The sequence below is a fragment of the Nicotiana tabacum genome, chromosome 22, assembly GCF_000715075.1.
Source record: "Nicotiana tabacum cultivar K326 chromosome 22, ASM71507v2, whole genome shotgun sequence".
NCBI classification, from domain to species: domain Eukaryota; kingdom Viridiplantae; phylum Streptophyta; class Magnoliopsida; order Solanales; family Solanaceae; genus Nicotiana; species Nicotiana tabacum.
Window position 1 is genome coordinate 230572126 of NC_134101.1, and position 17242 is coordinate 230589367.

At 35.7% G+C, this 17242-nt stretch overlaps 1 protein-coding gene across 2 annotated transcripts; it reads left to right on the forward strand.

Annotated features, from left to right (window-relative positions):
- The first annotated feature begins 1308 nt into the window (after positions 1 to 1308).
- On the forward strand, positions 1309 to 17221 carry LOC107821836 (uncharacterized). 2 transcript variants are annotated; one of them, XM_016648294.2, is made up of 14 exons: positions 1309 to 1767; positions 6817 to 6980; positions 7920 to 8023; positions 8913 to 8979; positions 10066 to 10158; positions 10238 to 10402; positions 10491 to 10631; positions 10728 to 10805; positions 13487 to 13599; positions 13686 to 13746; positions 14960 to 15127; positions 15439 to 15540; positions 16393 to 16482; positions 16675 to 17221. In XM_016648294.2, the coding sequence occupies exons 1-14, from the start codon at positions 1479 to 1481 to the stop codon at positions 16735 to 16737; spliced, it is 1698 nt and encodes a 565-aa protein (XP_016503780.1). In that variant the 5' UTR covers positions 1309 to 1478; the 3' UTR covers positions 16738 to 17221. The 2 variants fall into 2 exon arrangements, with proteins under 2 accessions (XP_016503780.1, XP_016503781.1); XM_016648295.2 differs by lacking the exon at positions 6817 to 6980 and having other exon boundaries at positions 1389 to 1767.
- Positions 17222 to 17242: the final 21 nt, after the last annotated feature.

Consider the following 17242-nt stretch of genomic DNA (forward strand, 5'->3'; position numbering starts at 1 on the left):
ACCTTATTATTCTTACCGTTTCAAGCCTCTCTTCTTCCCCTATAATTGCCTATTAATTGATAATATTAAGTCATTAACATCTTATGTTTTGTACTTGAATTTCAGAGTACTCTATTTCAAGGAAAAACTTTATTATCTTCATTTCATTTTCTATATACGTCTATTACCCAAGGTATTTTTCTGAGTGTGATTCATCTAATATGTTGATATATTTAACCCCAACTTGTATTGAAACTGAGAATTTTATTACAGGTCTAACAATTGATTTAAAGTTTTATCTTCATTAAAATGTAAGAGTCTAAATAAAAAATAAATAATATATAGACGTAATGAAATGCAAGATAATTTAACGTGATACTTTTTTCTTTCTCTCTAGAAGTCTCTAAATACTTTTTCGCATCTCTCTTCTCCAATGTTTCCATATATGAATTTAATTGAAATTTTATATATATATATATATATGTATTATGTCAACTAAATTCAAAAAATATTATTTATAAAATTATTTGAGTACAACCGAGCGAAGCTCAAATTTTTTTACTAGTAATGCAATAAAATAAGGTCAAACCTCTAAATTCATAAACCAGGAAAGGATGAAATAAAGAGCTGAAATCCTAAATGTGTATTTTCCCATTCACACTTTAAAAAAACCTAACACTAATACTTGTCTCCAATAAGTTGTATTAATGTACTCTTTCTCCTCTTCAAGTTTCTTTGAACTTAAAAGAGGATAAAATTTAAATTTTCTATATAAATTTCTCAATTTGTACATCACATTTTTTCATTTCCAAAATTAAATTAGAAAAATCCAATTAATTAATTTAACCACAATTCAGCTCTCCATAATTATAATATTATAATATAATATTATAATTATAATCGTAATCCCTAAAAAACAGATCTTTATCATTCACCTTCGTCACTGCAAACCAGGCAAGAAACTATAAACCACCTATGTGGTGCACTGGATGAGACTGTTACTCCCTTAATCAGAGTTCTCAAGTTCGAGCCCTGAGTATAGAAAATTCCTTGGTAGGTAGCGCTTCCTCCAAATGGTGCCTACGCGGCGCGAATCCGGATATAGTCGTCACTACAAACCAGGCAAGAAACTACAAACCACCAAAAGGATGTGGTGCACTGGATGAGACTGCTACTCCCTTAACCAGAGTTCTCGAGTTCGAGCCCTGATTATGAAAAATTTCTTGGTAGGGAGCACTTCCCCTGAATGGAGCCTAACCGGCGCGAATCCGGATATAGTCGGGCTCCAATGCGGATACCGAACACCGGGCGGGAAACCAAAAAAAAAAAAGGCAAGAAACTACAATACATTACAGTTATACAAACTGTCAAACATTATTTTAACATTATTTTACTGATCAATCAGATTCGAAACCAACCAGAAAAAAAATAATATTAGATTCAAAATCAACATTTATATTTTGCAAAACCCTAACACAACACACACTCACACACTTTCAATGGCGAATTCTCGTAGTAAACCAGTAGTAATAGACCCGATGTACTACCCAGTGATTGCTTTAATCATCGCCGTTATCGCCTTTGTTGAACTCTCCGACGCCGTCACCGTCGTTGATGTCTACCGGCTTGTTCAGTACGATATCTCCGGTGTCCCCTTCGGTTCTCGGCTCGCTGTTCTTAATCACCACGCTGGCTCGTCCTTATTTGCTTCTGGTGGCTCCGGTTCCGATCTCTCTCGTACGGTTCTCATTCTTCCGGTTAGGGAATTGGATCCCACTCTCATTAAAGGTACTGCCACGACTGTGGATTCGAAATTTCGTTCATTTTTGTGTGGAATTTAGCTTTTAGCAAATATCTATTTGTTAGGATTAACTTTTGACTTTATTAGCCTGTTTGACCGAGCTTCTGGGAGGTGCTTATTTATTACTCCATTTTTTAGGAAGTGCTTAATTTAGAGGGTTGAGATGATTGACCAAGCTTTTAGGAAAAAATTAAGTATTCTTTAGTAGTAACAGAAGTTGTTTTAAGAAGCTGAAGAAAGTAGCTTTTTCCGGAAGCACTTTTAGAACCTTGGCCTAGCAAAACATTGCTTCTCGAATATTGACAAAAATATTTTTCAAATTGATTAGCTAAACACAAACTACTACTCTTTAAAAGTACCTTGTCAAAAAACACTTCTAAAAAAAAATACTTTTCAAAATAAGCAGATTTTGGAAGTTTGGCCAAATAGGCTATATGTTCTATGCACCGGCGGTGTACAAAATCGGTCGGGTCATTTAAAAGGAATTACAAATAGCTCTATTTAATATTATTGATTGATAGCCTAAAAGAAATGGTAAGTAGCATCCTATAACATGTTAAATTACACGATATTGTAAAAAGATCATTACACTGTCAATGTATATAACTTAAATCCTTTGGTTGTAGCTGTTGTTACTGAAGAAGGGATAAGTGTGAGATTTAGTGAACCTGATTCTCATTAAAGATGCAGCTCCATATATTGATTCTGTAAAATATTTGTTATTTGGACTAAGCCATATTAATTAGTGGGACTATAGTTTAGTTATTGTGCTTATGCTAGTTTCGTAGGAGTGAGTGTGAGATTCTGGAGAATCTCACTCTCATTAAAGGTGCAACTCCATCTACTGCTTCAATATGTTATTTTCTTTCTAAATGTTTTATCAACTAGGAGATACCATGCTTAATCCGTTACTTACGTTATGTGTGTGGTAGGGATAAGCATGCGAAGGAAACCTATAACTTTAGGGAGTCTCTGATTTGCCTTAAATGACAAGTTACTCATGTACTGTTATTAAAAGTCATTGCTCTATCACTTAAACCGATGCTACGCAAGAGGTTATCACTTTATGGGCGAAGCCATGCACTTCAAAGTGTGCACATCAATGTTTGACGTGGAAAGTTATATAAAAGAAAAGTAGTGGTTCTTTGAATCTCAACGTTGACGAGTTGGATTAATATTAACATTTTTGTATATCGAATGCTGAATTAGTTATTTTAATTACGTTTGATCATTATTGTACTAAATTCATACATGTCTGGCATTCTTTAATTTTCCATGAATAGCATGCTTGACTTTTCACTTTTTCTTTAAATATTATGGACCTTGTCGCTCTTGTTTTCACTTTTAAAACACAGTACTTGCGAGTACTAGAATGATTGAATGTTTTAGAATTTCATTGTTGTCTGCTGGAATATTTGCTTTTTCAACAAGGTGAAACTAATTAGTTGGGATTAAAGCTGGATTTGTTGTTCTACTTACATTAGGTTCGGGCAGGGACAACTGTGAATTTCCGGAAACCTCACTCTCAATAGAGATGTAGTTTTTAATTTACTGCCATCAAATTATATTTTTATCTTGATTTTTTACTTCTTTTTTAACTAGTTTGTTGTTACACTAACATTAGGTCCTTGTAGCAATAAGTATGAGATTTGAAAATTTAGAGAGTTTCTAGTTTACCTTAAGAGACATTTTTGGAATGACTTACTGCATTGAAATTTCAATATTGTCCGTATACGTTTCTCAACGTCACCTATTAGTTCGGACTAAGATTAGCTTGTTGTAATTCTTATATTAGGTCGAAGTAGGAATACATGTGTGATTTAGAGAACTTATAGTCTTAACGGAGTATCTATTTGCCTTAAAAGACAAGTTATTTAGCAGTATTGGAATGACATACTTCAAAATTCCATTGTTGTTTAGGATATTGTTCGTTCAACTAGGTCAGGGGCGGATTTACATGGGAGGGGGTGGTTCACGTGAACCCATCCTCCTTTCCCTAAACCTTGTATAGCACCAGTAAATTTCAGCACAAAATACTTGAATTTGTATGGGTGAACCCATACTCAAGTGAACATTGTAATGCACTGGTAGAGAAGTGCACCTTCCATCCATCGGGTAGGTGGTTCGAATCCCCGCAATACCCTTTTTAAAGTTATCCATTATTTCACTTTTTAATTAATAAATTGGCTACATACCCATGCTCCTGGGCCCGCAGTTTAAAGTTTCCCATGCTCTTTAGCACACACGTTCTTTTTTTCTTTTCCTCTTTTTATTACTACATAACTGCTTCTTAGTCTTTCAGTTATACTTTCAAAATCCCTTAAATTAAAAATACCTCTCCACACAAAACTCTCTGGCGCTCTAAGTCTTCTGCAAATCAGCAAAATACCAACTTTTCTACCATCAAAAGTCACATATTTTTCCAGTTTCTTTATCAATCTCACTTCTTCTTTTGTTTCTTTATCTTTTTTCTTTGATTTATGAAGTTGGGTTGAAAAATAATAACGTTCATGAAGCCAGAAAATTCAATAATGGTGTTCAAATGTTTAACATCCTTTTCCAGTGGGTTATGCAAGGGTGTTCAAAGTCTATTTTTTTTTTAAAAAACTAGTAATAGTTTACCCTATACATAGTATAATTTTTCGGCGAACGATGGTCAGTTCGTCGTACATAGCTTCGCCCTGGGTGCACCCATTCTCGTGAAATCCTGGATACGCCTATGAACTAGGTGACTCCAAACAGTTGGGGTTAAAGCATAGTTTGTTGTTATACTTACACTAAATCTAGTAGGGATGGAAAAAAGTCTATTAGGTACAAATGTGAGATTTAGAGAATATCTAGGTTTAGAAGTTTCTATATTGAACTGGAATGAAATAGACTTGAATAGAATTGAATATATAAAGAGCTCATATGTCTGATCCCCATTTGGCTGGAATTTCACTGTGTATACCCATTTACATTTGGATCCCACAGTCTTACAGCAAGCCATAAAAGAAAGGAAAAATTTATACAGGTGCCCTGCGCGAAATTAACTCCTCTAAAACCTGAAATGAGGAAGGAGAAAGAAAGGAAGGACTAGCTATTCGATTGATTTACTTTTTATTACCCTGTTACTCTCTTGTTCATATATTGATTTTTAAATTTGATTCCCCCTGTGCTCTAGTATAGAGAAAGGTAGACTTCTCTTCTTAGCAAGAGAGAATGGACCTGCAAGCTCTAACCTAACAGAAAAAACCCCTCTAGAGAAATGGCCCCGATGCCGGACTCCTTTGTGAATCAGTGCTTTCCTTGTCTTCAAGAGTTCGATTAATTGATCTCTACTGCTGTTTGCTGACCTAACAAAGTTGTCTAACCCACAGAAAGAGTTGGAGGCGGCTGAGCACATCCCACAAGAGTCAAGCCCAGAAAGCATGGCAAGTCATTCGCCAATCCCAACTAGTCGGGGTTAAAGCTCCGTTGTTGCGACACTTTAGATCTGGTAGAGATAAGAGCGAAAGAAACTCTTTGCCTTAAGTGACGAGTTACTTGCAAGTGTTGGGATAAAATGGACCAAAATAGAGCCCTCGATGATTTCTCGGTTATTACAAAAGAAGAAAAGAATATCAACCAGAATAGATCAAAGTATATAGAGAATTCCTATTATTGACCAACTCGTCTGAGATTGAGATGTAGTGGATTGATATATTTTTTTTCAAGCTCTAAAACTAAACAGGATTGGTTCAAAGATTAGACATTGGATCACTAAAATGATTGAGACACTTGCTGACCATGGTTGAGCTAAGAAGTTTGGGGGGTAATCAAACTATTTTATTTATCACCAAAGTAGCAATTACAAAACCAGAGATTTAGCTACCTCAGCTAGCTGTCCCAAAAAAACCAACCAACAAATTAAGAACTCTATATACTTATTAAGAGAACCGGAAGCACACCTATTAGAGAGTGTCTCTTCTATCTGTTCTGTAATTACTGATAGAACACTAAGAATAGGAACCTAACAGCTCCTAAACTAACCAACTAAAAGAAGAAAGACTGTAACAAACTTCTAACTCCAGCAGATGCCCCGGTATTGCACACATAGGCACCAGTTCTAGCAATGCTTTCCCAATCTCTTCCCCTCTTCTCAAAGATTCTCTGATTTCTCTTTAACCAAATAGCATGGACAGTTTCAGCATACACCATTTTGAAGACCTGAGCTGTTTGTGATTTCTCGTTCTGTCTTCTCAAAGATTCTCTAATAATTTGCAATGCATAACCCTGATAAAATGTGACGCAGGGTGATGATTAGATAGCAAAGCTAGTGTTGGTTTTGTGAACTAATAGTGAAAGTGCAACATCGGTATAACAAAAAGATATGTCGCCAACAAATGCCGATCTATCCTCTTCAGGATCTTCTTGCACAATGCTTATGAGTAAGCTGTTTTGAAGATAGAGTAAGGCCATGTGAATGAGAGGAGAAAAGGGAAGCTAGTAATTTGGGGTGGAGGGGGGCGGGGCAGAGAGGCTGGATAGAGAAGAAGGTATAAACATAGTGGATAAGTTTGTTTAAGGCCTCACAAACTGACCGAGAAGATTATTGTTCTTCTCTTCACCAAAGTAACCATGTTAGAATGAATTCAGCACATTTGTTAACGACCTTCACTCATTGAGGCTTGGTCATGATTCAATTCCAAAAAATCTACAAAAGAGTTACTTACTACAACAACAACAACACTGCAATTCTAGACAAGTTTAGGTTAGCTATATGAATTCTTACCGTCCATGTTGCTCTATTTAATCTCGTCTCAGTCCAATATTATTAGAAATTAGTTTTTCTAGTAATAGAAGATTAAGATCTTTAATCTGACCATATTTCTTATGGTGGTATTTTCTTATAACAAATAAAAACACATTTTATTACTTTCTAGCTGTTCCTTGCTCGAAACATTACTAACCTTGATTGTGCTGATCATGTTATAGTACAACTCTCTGTTCCTCATGTAATACATATTTAGATTGTCTCTTCTGATGGGCTTGCCCTTCTATTGGCTCTTATTCAGAATATATTGAACAGAAAAAGCTATTAGGGGGTCTACTGCTTTTACTCCCCCCCAAACTTAGTCCAGAAAATCTAGACAACGCATTTGGTGCTGATGAGGGTATTAACAGCCTGATGAGCAAATTGGCTGAGTTGGAACGGTTGCTTACGCATTCTAATATCCCTGTGAGTGCAATGAATCATCCATGCTTTTTTGTCCTTTTGGCATATCTATGCGGCACAATGCATGTTATGCGTAGGACATCCTTCATCATGTACCATGAGTTATATTTGTCTAGTGCTACTTGGGCGTGATTATTTTACCTTAATTAGTTTGAACTTTTTATTAAATCATTTTTATAGTCATACTTGACGTTTGGTTACTCTTATCAAAAGCTTGATGTTTGGTTACTGGATGGATAACTAAATCTCATGAACTAGTAACCAGCTATTAGTGTAACAAAGCAAATAATTCGTAAATGACAATTTGTTTCCTGCAATCACTTTTTTCGAATAATCAATGGCAATCTATATAATCTAGACCAAACAAGTCATGGCTGTGATTCCTTAGTTGGTAGCAGAAAATGCTGAAACATTGTTTCTGTTAGTTTCTATGAAAGAGAAGAGTTCAATCAAGGAGGGGTGGAGATGTCTGTAGACTGTGTTTCAGAGGGGAATAGAGGGAAATGTCTTTTGTGTTTCTTTTAAAAATTGCGCTTGAAGCTTCTGTTTCTGGCTAGAGATGAGAACAAACAAGGAATATTATGTAATGTGGCAGCCCTTAAGTCCAACCTTTCTGTTGTTGGCATACTGGTTCATCCTTCCTCAGAGTGATGAAGAGCAAATTGAAATATTTTACTTACTATTTGGCATGTTAACTATGAGTGTGTCTAGTTCACATTAAATTTGGTAATAAGTCCTCTCCCAAAGATAGAGAAATTATAGTCTCTTTTGCCTTGAAATAGTTTTTACCACCTATCTTTTGTTCAAGGAGGCTACTCCCATTCCCTTACTTCTGTTGTTTGAATAGTTCTAATTTATGTGGATATCCTTCATCTTGAATTTTTTCAATTTTTTATCGTTAACAAAATAGTGAATTTTCAACCTTTTGAAATTCTGGTGCAGTATCCTGTATATTTTGCTTTCGAGGATGACAATATCAATGCTGTACTAGCTGAAGTTAAGAGAAACGATGCTAGTGGTCAACCTGCAACAGCTACCACAGGCGGGTGAGTTGGAATCTCATTTTTTGTTTTCGAGAGAAGAGTTGCCTCTTTTGTTTGGTGTATGTATGCTAAAACATTAAAAAGATTAGAATGTGTCGTAGAGATATTTTACATAGTCTGGACAAATTTCTGTCTACTGTAAAAGTGCTTGTGAATTGGGCACATTGTAATGGAGCTAACAAGCTCATTTTTGTTCTTACTATCTTTTGTACTATTTGCATCTACTTGATGCCGTTAATGAAACCACTTACTTCATCTGAAAAAAGTGCTTGTGAATTTTAAGCCATCTTTAATCATTATCATATAGTTAAATGATTCCATTAAATTTTATTCTTGATCTAATCCCATTTGGTATTTTCTTGGTCAATGTAAGTGTTAATTTGAGAAAAAAGTTTGGCTTACTACCTGACTTGACTCTGTTGGTAATGAGCTCGTTCACCAAAATGTTAAAAAAATGAAAGTGAAAAAGGAAAAGGAGGGTCCTATAATTTCGTGCAACACGATTGTTGAGCATGGATACATGCTCTGGTTTGACTTCATGACTTGCATATTATTTGTATAGTAGAATTTAAGTAAATACTGAAGAATGTATGCAGTCTTGTTATGGTAGAGAAAACACCAACTTGATGTGTACTTTTTGCTGTATCTAAATTCTTGCAAAAACTTGAGTGGGTCCATAAATTATTATTTGTTTGACTGTATCAAATATTTGTGATGCCCCAACATGGGAAAAATGGGGCAGCACAAGTTTTGGTATTTGAGGTATCCTTTCTGAGATTGGATGTCAATATGAATGTGCAAACTTGTTTGATGTCGTGTTGACGAAGGTTCAACTTATTTCTTTTTCGTGATAAATATCTTGTTAATGATTCAGTTAATCACATGTCTACAGCTACAAGCTTGTTGTTGCTGCCTCAGATCCTAAGAGAATTGCGTCCCCCAACATTGCAAATATTCAGGTTCTAGTTCGCAGCTGTTCACCTCCTCGTTTTTTAAATAGGAGCAGTTGGATTTACTACGACTCTTAAATTGATGTTTGTTTTAGGAATATTGACTTGACTTAATTGCCTACGGTGTTAGATGCTTGACATACAACCTTTCTCGTCCGTCTTAAAAAAATCGACCTGTTTTTTTTAAATAACAAGTTTATATCGCTCAAATCAATGCATATTACTATAACATCAGGTCATTTCAAATTTGATTTGACATCTCTCAGCTCACTACTGCTTAAATTGAGCGACATGGTCAATGAGGATTCGTATAGCCGAACCCAATTGCTTGAGATTGAGGCGTAGCTGCTGTGAGCTTTCATGGGAGCTACATATGGTCTTGGCTTTAATTTCTTTTTCATAATTGTTATGGTTCTTTATTTTGTACACTCAGTTTTTTTTTCCGATTTTTATGAATCTCTATGTACTTAGGATTCTGTTTTCTTTACTTTGATTTCCATATAATAGTCAAGCAAATCAATTGAGTGCATGTAACTCTTTTTGCTTCCTTATAGTAGTCAATCATATCAGCTTTGTACATTCAATTATTTGGCCTTTCTTATTTTAGTAGTTCAATCATTTTAAGTATAGATGAATGCATTCATGCCGACCCAACTTATTTGGGACTAAGGCGTGGTTGTTGTTGGATGCATTTTCTATGAATCTCTATGTACTCAAATTTATTTGTTTCTATACATTGCTTTCCTCATAATATAGTCAAGCAAGTCAATTCAGTACATTGAACTCTTTTGTTTACTTATAATAGTCACTCAAATCAAGCTTAATACATTGAATTACTTTTTTTCTTATTTTGGTAATGAAATCATTTTCAGTCTCTATGGATGCATTTCCTTATTGTACTAACCCAAAATGTTTTCTGTTTTATATTACCATAATCCTATTGTATCTCCTCCTTCTTGAATTATATAAGACTAAGAATTATACAGACTAATTTCTAAAAATAATGGGCAGGGCATGGGTTTACAGCTACTTTAATTAATCAATGAAGTAGAATGTTGTTTGAAAGTTCATTTATCAGTACTTGTTAAATGTCAGGGATGGTTACCAGGACTTAAAGTTGATGGAGACTCAAATCAACTCCCAACTATTGCCATAGTGGCTTCATATGACACATTTGGGGCTGCACCAGTAAGTTATGACTCTCTCTATTAAGTTTTGAGCTGTTATAATAAATGACCTTAATCACTTTTTATCATTGAATTTACAGACATTGTCAGTGGGAAGTGATAGTAATGGAAGTGGTGTAGTGGCACTACTTGAAATTGCTAGGTTGTTTTCTGCTCTATATTCAAATCCTAAAACTAGAGGTAGATATAATTTACTCTTTGGATTGACATCTGGTGGACCGTATAACTACAATGGAACTCAGAAGGTGCACCACTCCTTCCCAAAATTTTTGTCCTGTCCTTTTAAGTTGCAGCTGTCTCGTTCTATCCTTTGAATGTGTAAGCTTTCTTCAGTGGCTTCGGAGTTTTGACCAGCGTCTACGTGAGAGTATAGACTATGCTATCTGTTTGAATAGTGTTGGGTCCCTTGGCAATGAGTTACATCTTCATGTCTCCAAACCTCCAGAAAATGCCTACATACAGCAGATATTCCAGGTATGCAAATGGCGTCTAAGGGAGAAAGCTAGGAGAATTTTATATTTTATCACTTCTACTGCTGCCCTTTCTTGTCTGAAGAACTGATATTTGCAGGGTTTCTCTACCGTAGCAGAAGAATTGGGCCTTCAAGTTGGTCTTAAGCACAAGAAAATAAACATCTCAAATCCTCGAGTAAGTACATATACCGCTTAAAGAAAAATGCATATCCCTGCTTAGATGGTCAGACATAATGTATTGTTTTCTTGCCCTGTTCTCGCACTCTTGGAACTCCACCTATCTGAGATTCACATTCCGTTCTAAGTCTGGATAAAAGAGGAGAATTGTGGTAGGCTAAAGGTCAGCGGAAAATTGTCTAACAATGATAAATCCTCCAGATACGGTCTGAGAGTGGAATGTACTGTATGGAGTGGAATTAATATGTAGATTCATATAACCAACTAGTTTGTGGTTGATGGATTGTTGATTGGTTATTCTCAAACCCCTAGACCAATGTTAGAGCTTCAGAATCTTACATTAGAAATGATGTTTAAATTTGTTGTTTCTGCTATGTCTGCAGTTCAAGCTTTGTTGGCTGCTTTCTGTTGTGGTGATACAGCTTTCATTTACTTATGTGAAGTATGGTTTTGCAACTCTCTTTCCAGCCCTAAACATTTGTACAAACATATACGAGGAGACTGCTTATTTCACCCAGAGCTAGAAGCATACCCATTTATTTTGGACCATACTTGTTCTTACTGCTTTTGTCTCTAATGGCATCAACAATTTTTTCACTTGAAATGAAACCCTTGTCACTGTTTATGGTAATGTAAACGCTGGTATTGAAAAAAGAAAATAAAACTGGTTATTGTGGCTCAAGGCCTGCCCTTAGGTGTGATTGAAGCAGTTATTATTCTTGCAAACATGATAATACCAGAATGAGATTTGTGTTCAATGTGCAGTTTGGTCACAATCACAGATCTCATTGACTTCATGGCTTTGTGCATATGTGATGATTTCCTAATGCTATTTGTGCGATTGTAGTAACTTAGTGGCCATTCCCCTACCCCCACTTGGCTTTGTGCAGATTCGGTGATTGGCTGGTGCTATTTGTGCGAGTTTAGTAACTTATGGTCATATTTTTTTTTTTTTTGCCCTAAAGCATCTTTGTCTTTAAGACTACTAATAATTTGTTTGAGCTATGTGGAATGCTCGATTTACCATGTTGAAATCGAACTTCTAGGCAAAAGTAAAAGAAACATAGCAAAAGGCTTCTTATGCAGCATCATTTTCCCGAGAGTGGAGATAACCTTCACATCTGATCTTATGCAAAGAGAGACATCTCCATACTCCTTTTTAACCACCCTCCATGTATTATCATTTACATGAATAAATTAACCTTGATGGAAGAATCTGGAAAGAAATATTTAATCGCGTTTCACTGCTCCAAAATGATCACCCCAGTGTTGTAAAGAGCGTGAAGCGAGGAAAAGCGACAAGCCCCTTTTCGCTTAAAGCGTGAAGCGAGAAGCGAAACGCTCGCTTTTTTGAAGTGAAGTGGAATTTTTTAAAAGATATAATAAATATTGAAACAAAAAAAAGGCAGTAAGAACTAAGAAGAACTGAAACGAAAAAGAAGGCAGTAAGTAAGAAAAAAATTGGGCAGCATTTCGCTGCAATTTAAGACTGAAACAGTGAAAGAAAAAGAAGAAGAAGAGAATGAGAAAAGAAGAACTGAAGGGAAAAAAAAAATTGGCAGCATTTCGCTGCTAGTTTGAAACTGAAACAGTGAAAGAAAATGAAAAAGAAGAAGGAGGAGGAAGAAGAAATCACATACCTGGGCTTGAACTTAATGAACTTGAACTTGAAAAGTGCTGAAAATGGGAAACCTAGTTGCTGTTTCTCTGCTGCCAGATGATGTTTTGAAAAAAGACAGTTTTTTTAATTTAATTAACATTGGCAGCCACTTAATATAGCGAAGCGCTCGCTACTGTCGCATCTCGCTTCAATCGCTTTTCTCGCTTTTTTGGCTGGAGCGCACGCTTCATATCACCTGCTACGCTTCACAACACAGAAGCGACTATGGGGCCTCCTCGCTTCGCTTCGCGCTTTAAGCGCTGAAGCGAGCGCTTTTCACAACACTGGATCACCCCTAGTCAACATGCTTATCCCTGTCATTCTCAAATAACACTCTCCTTTACCTACTTCTCCCCACCTTGGCTTATAATTCCGAACAGTTCTCTGCGGAAACTCATTGCTCTTTTTCCCCTTCAGAAAACTTGGAAAAGATTTTATATAAAGTGAATAGAATGAATTTTTCAGCCGTCCTTTCCTTATCTAATCTGCAAAGTAGCTTTAGGAAATCTTTGGAGTTGGATGAAGAATGTAGCATGAAGTTGAGGAAACGGAAGATCCTTTTCCTGTTTCCATATTGCCTAGTAACTACAAATGCATTTTTTTTTTGATGACCGAGAAATCCGTCTGGGGCCGATCCTTTGGACCAACCGCAGCCTTCGAAAATTTTGCATGCATCATTAATCTGTAATTTTGTCATGGATAAAAGTTAAGCCCTTTACTCATGTAATCTGTGTATAAGTTTTTGACAATCGCAGTTCGTTTGGGTAAAATAAGCCAGCTAGAGAGCTTGTTCTAAGCTATTTTATTGACTATTTCTTGACAGTCACTTTCTTTAGACTAGAGCTAGACACTACATTTCCCACTTAAACCTGAATAGTCTCTAGAGTTTCCCTGTTTAAGCTACTAAGCTTGTTTTTACTGGTTAATAAAGCAGTCAGATATACCATCTTTACTTGTTTAATTGTTTTTGTATGCGATGTTTAGTCTTTTTACTGTGCTAAAACTGCTAAATGGTGTAGGTAGCCTGGGAGCATGAACAGTTTTCAAGGTTGAGAGTCACTGCAGCAACACTATCTGAACTTTCTGCTGCACCTGAATTACTGGAAAGCACAGGACATCTGGCTGATAACAGGTTGTGGCTTAGCTTCTAATACCTCTTTGTTCTATTTTTGTATCTTCTCTGACGGCCATTTGCTGAACTCCTGGTTTCCTGTGTAGACATTTTGTCAGTGAAGCCTCAATCATACGAAGTGTCAAGCTTGTTGCTGAAAGTCTAGCGGTAAGGACTTTAGCCTACCTCTTTTCCCCTGGAGTACGAAATTTTTGTCTCAGCCGTTGCAACTTCTAATTTTGTACACTGAAAAAACCTTTAACTTCCAATAATGAAGTTCTCTTCTATATGAGAAATAAGCAGTGGCAGTCTAACCGTAAACTTGAGAAAGAAAGACAGGAACTTTTTGGCCTCTTATAGGTCTGGTCTTGTCATGCATTATCCTTTTGAGACATAGTCGATTCTCATCTACATATTCTGTTCAACATCAAAAAGCATAACTTTATAATTTGAAGTATGATCATACTTCTGAGACTATTGGGCAGATAGTGGTTGCAGTCTTGGTTTTTCTTGTGGTTTTGGGGATCTCTTGATGTTATGCTAGCGGAACTAGTCTATAGCTAATAAAATCAGTTTAAATCATAATTTAATAGCTACCCTTAATCTAGAATAATTCCAGAGTTGCTCTTCTTTGAAGTTCTCTTCAGGTTTCCCAAGTTTACAATTGAGCTCAGGCCTAATAGTCTGGAAATTTTCTGCTGGTTCATGAGTATTATTGCATCTTTTCCTTTAATTAATTAAATGAGCAACATGATTGAATTTTTAGTATCGGCTTGTATATGGGGGTTCCCCCATCATTAATTAAACTATTTACCTTATCAAAAAGAGAGAGATTGAATTTTGAGTAGTTCTGTCAGTATATATATTTGAGATTTTCTGGAGGAGGACTTTATGAAAGATGTATTTATTGTCTTCATTACATTGCTTGGTCCTTAGCGTCAAGGAAAATTCCTGATTGTGATATGCATCTTCTGCATCATTTTTTTCTTTGGGGTGGGGAGACTGTATTTCAGAGGATGATCATTTTGCATTAATATATGTAGGATGTTGTTTTGCATGTCTTCTATTATAGAGAACAGATGATTTTGATATCCTGAATTACTTCTGAAGAGAAGAGTGGGGTGATTGATCAGCTGGTTCAGAATTTTAGATTACCAAAAAACATTTTTCATATATGTTTCTTTCTCCTTTATTCTGCAGCTTCATGTGACTCAGTTTTTTGTAAACCTTCTTTTAGGTAATCAGAAATCTGTTCTGGTATTTTGCTTATTTCAAACATTTGTCTTAACATGAAGTGAGCTGTCTCATGCATTAGGAATACCGCTTTTTAGCAGACAACAGTAGTTTCACAAGTTTGTTTAACAAATTTCTTTATATGCAGAGACACATTTATAACCAGGAGCAGAAAAACATAAGCATATTTGCAGACGATAGTAGTTTAGCCGTCAATCCTTCCTACATAAGGTCTTGGCTAGATCTTTTATCTACAACACCTCGAGTGGCACCTTTTCTTTCAAAAAATGACCCGCTTATTAAGGCACTGGAAAAGGTATGTTAGAGGCATGTTACGCTTAAATTTTGTGTTTAGTTAATTGTTTCTTTTTTCCCTTTCAAATAGTCTCATAATTTCTTGGTTGTATATTATAAAGGACATCTTCGTGTATATCACTATCGCTCATTATGATGGCCTGCCTTTGTCATTTTGCTTTGGCAATTAATGTTTCTGACTTTATTTTCTCTTATATATATGACCCTAGTATACACTTTAATTACCGACATAACTCAATTTGAGTTTCTTAAGGTGGTATCTGTACCTCTTAGTTTCTTGTTTTGACCAATATGTGCTCTCAATGTCTGCAGGAATTAGCTGATCATACTGCAGAGGTGAATGTACAGCATGAGACTCTAGATGGAATGTTCACTTTTTACGATTCAACTAGTGGCAAGTTGCATATATATCAGGTGCGTAAATATCTCCACATTTTCTGTTAGCTTTGCTCATGGCATCCTAACATTATGGAAATAATTGTACTGTCTGTAACAATTCGAAATGCAAGTTGCATATACAACAACAACCCAGTAATAATCCCACTACTGGGGTCTGAAGTTGCATATATATATATATATATATATATATTTTTTTTTTCCACCCTTTCTTTTAGCCTTGCCCCTGGCTAATACTTGTATAATTCTGTAAAACTTTAAAATGCAAATATCTACTTAAGTAAAATGATCAAAAATATTTTTGTTTAATTTTCTCGGAGTGCCCCCAATGTTACCAAGAAGTTACTAATTCTGACCTACCATTAGAAGCAAATGACTTCTCTTCAGCTTGTGGGATGCAGAAAGATAAAGGAGACACAGGAATAATTGTGAGGTTTGCTTTTCGAGGGACCAGTTTTTACAGTAGTATACATGTTTGCATATAGTTCACTCTGTTTTTTCACACTCCAAAGAGTTATTATATGGGCATAGAGTGTCGTATTTGCACAGCCCTCTTCTTGCAGCAGTATTCCATGTTTCATGTTGTGATGAATATGTGCATCTCCAACCACTTATTTTCATCAAGAAAAATAAAGGAATTATCTCTGAGACTCTGACCACTGTGGTTTCAACATTTAGGACCTATTGTTTTAACTCTCAGTTTTCCTATTTCACTGATTGCTTATTTTATGCCTTACTGGTCCATACTTTTTGTTTAACACCCATATCTATATAGTCAATTGTGTCTGCTTGTTAATCGTCTGCAGTTAAATATACATTTCTTCAGTTATTTGCCTGGACAAATAACTGATTAAATTGTTCTCATTGCAGGTTGCCAGCGTGACATTTGACTTGCTTTTGCTGTTGGTACTAGGATCATACTTGATTACACTTTTCAGTTTTCTTTTTATCACCACCAGGGTACGTCTTCTGGTTTTACTTGATCCTGATTCCCTTATCTTGGTTACAAATTTTGTGCTGTTCCGAACACAACCATTTTATTACAGAGACGAAAACTTCCTTGTTTTATTGTACCAATTAAAATATGTAAATATAAAGAAAAGAAAACTGAATATAAACTCATCTAACCAATCTGATGTTATTGCTAAACAGGGTCTTGACGATCTTATTAGTCTATTTCGTCGTCCCCCATCACGGAAAGTAAAAGCTGCTTAATTCCTGAAGCAGGACTTCTCTGCATCAGGTGCTTGCAAATCAAGAAGCAGGTGTTTCTTTTTTGTAACCTTAAGGAAGATTGTCTTGACCTAGTTGCTTCCTATTGATACTGTGGTCCAACAATCATATTTTAAACTTTTAGCATTCGATGGAAAAGTTCCACTTTTGCTTTGACAAATCAATAGGGTAATGCAGTCATTTTTTTCTGCTGAGATGAGGATGTAATTCTCACAGGCGGCTTTTCTCATAGAATTAGCAGTCCTAAAATTTAATCTTGCTGATGTATCAATTTTGACAGAATGTATTTATGTTCTGAAAAGGCTCAGGAGAATTTGCTCTGTTAGAAGATCATTCGTTTGCTGACAAACTAGATTTTTGTATTAATTGTCTTGCTTTGAAATAGCTCCTTCCATGTTGAAAGTATGCATATTGTATTGAAAGGCCACATCTCGAATTCAAACTGCAAAACGAGGATATTGGTGAACTACTTTGTCTTTGATATTTG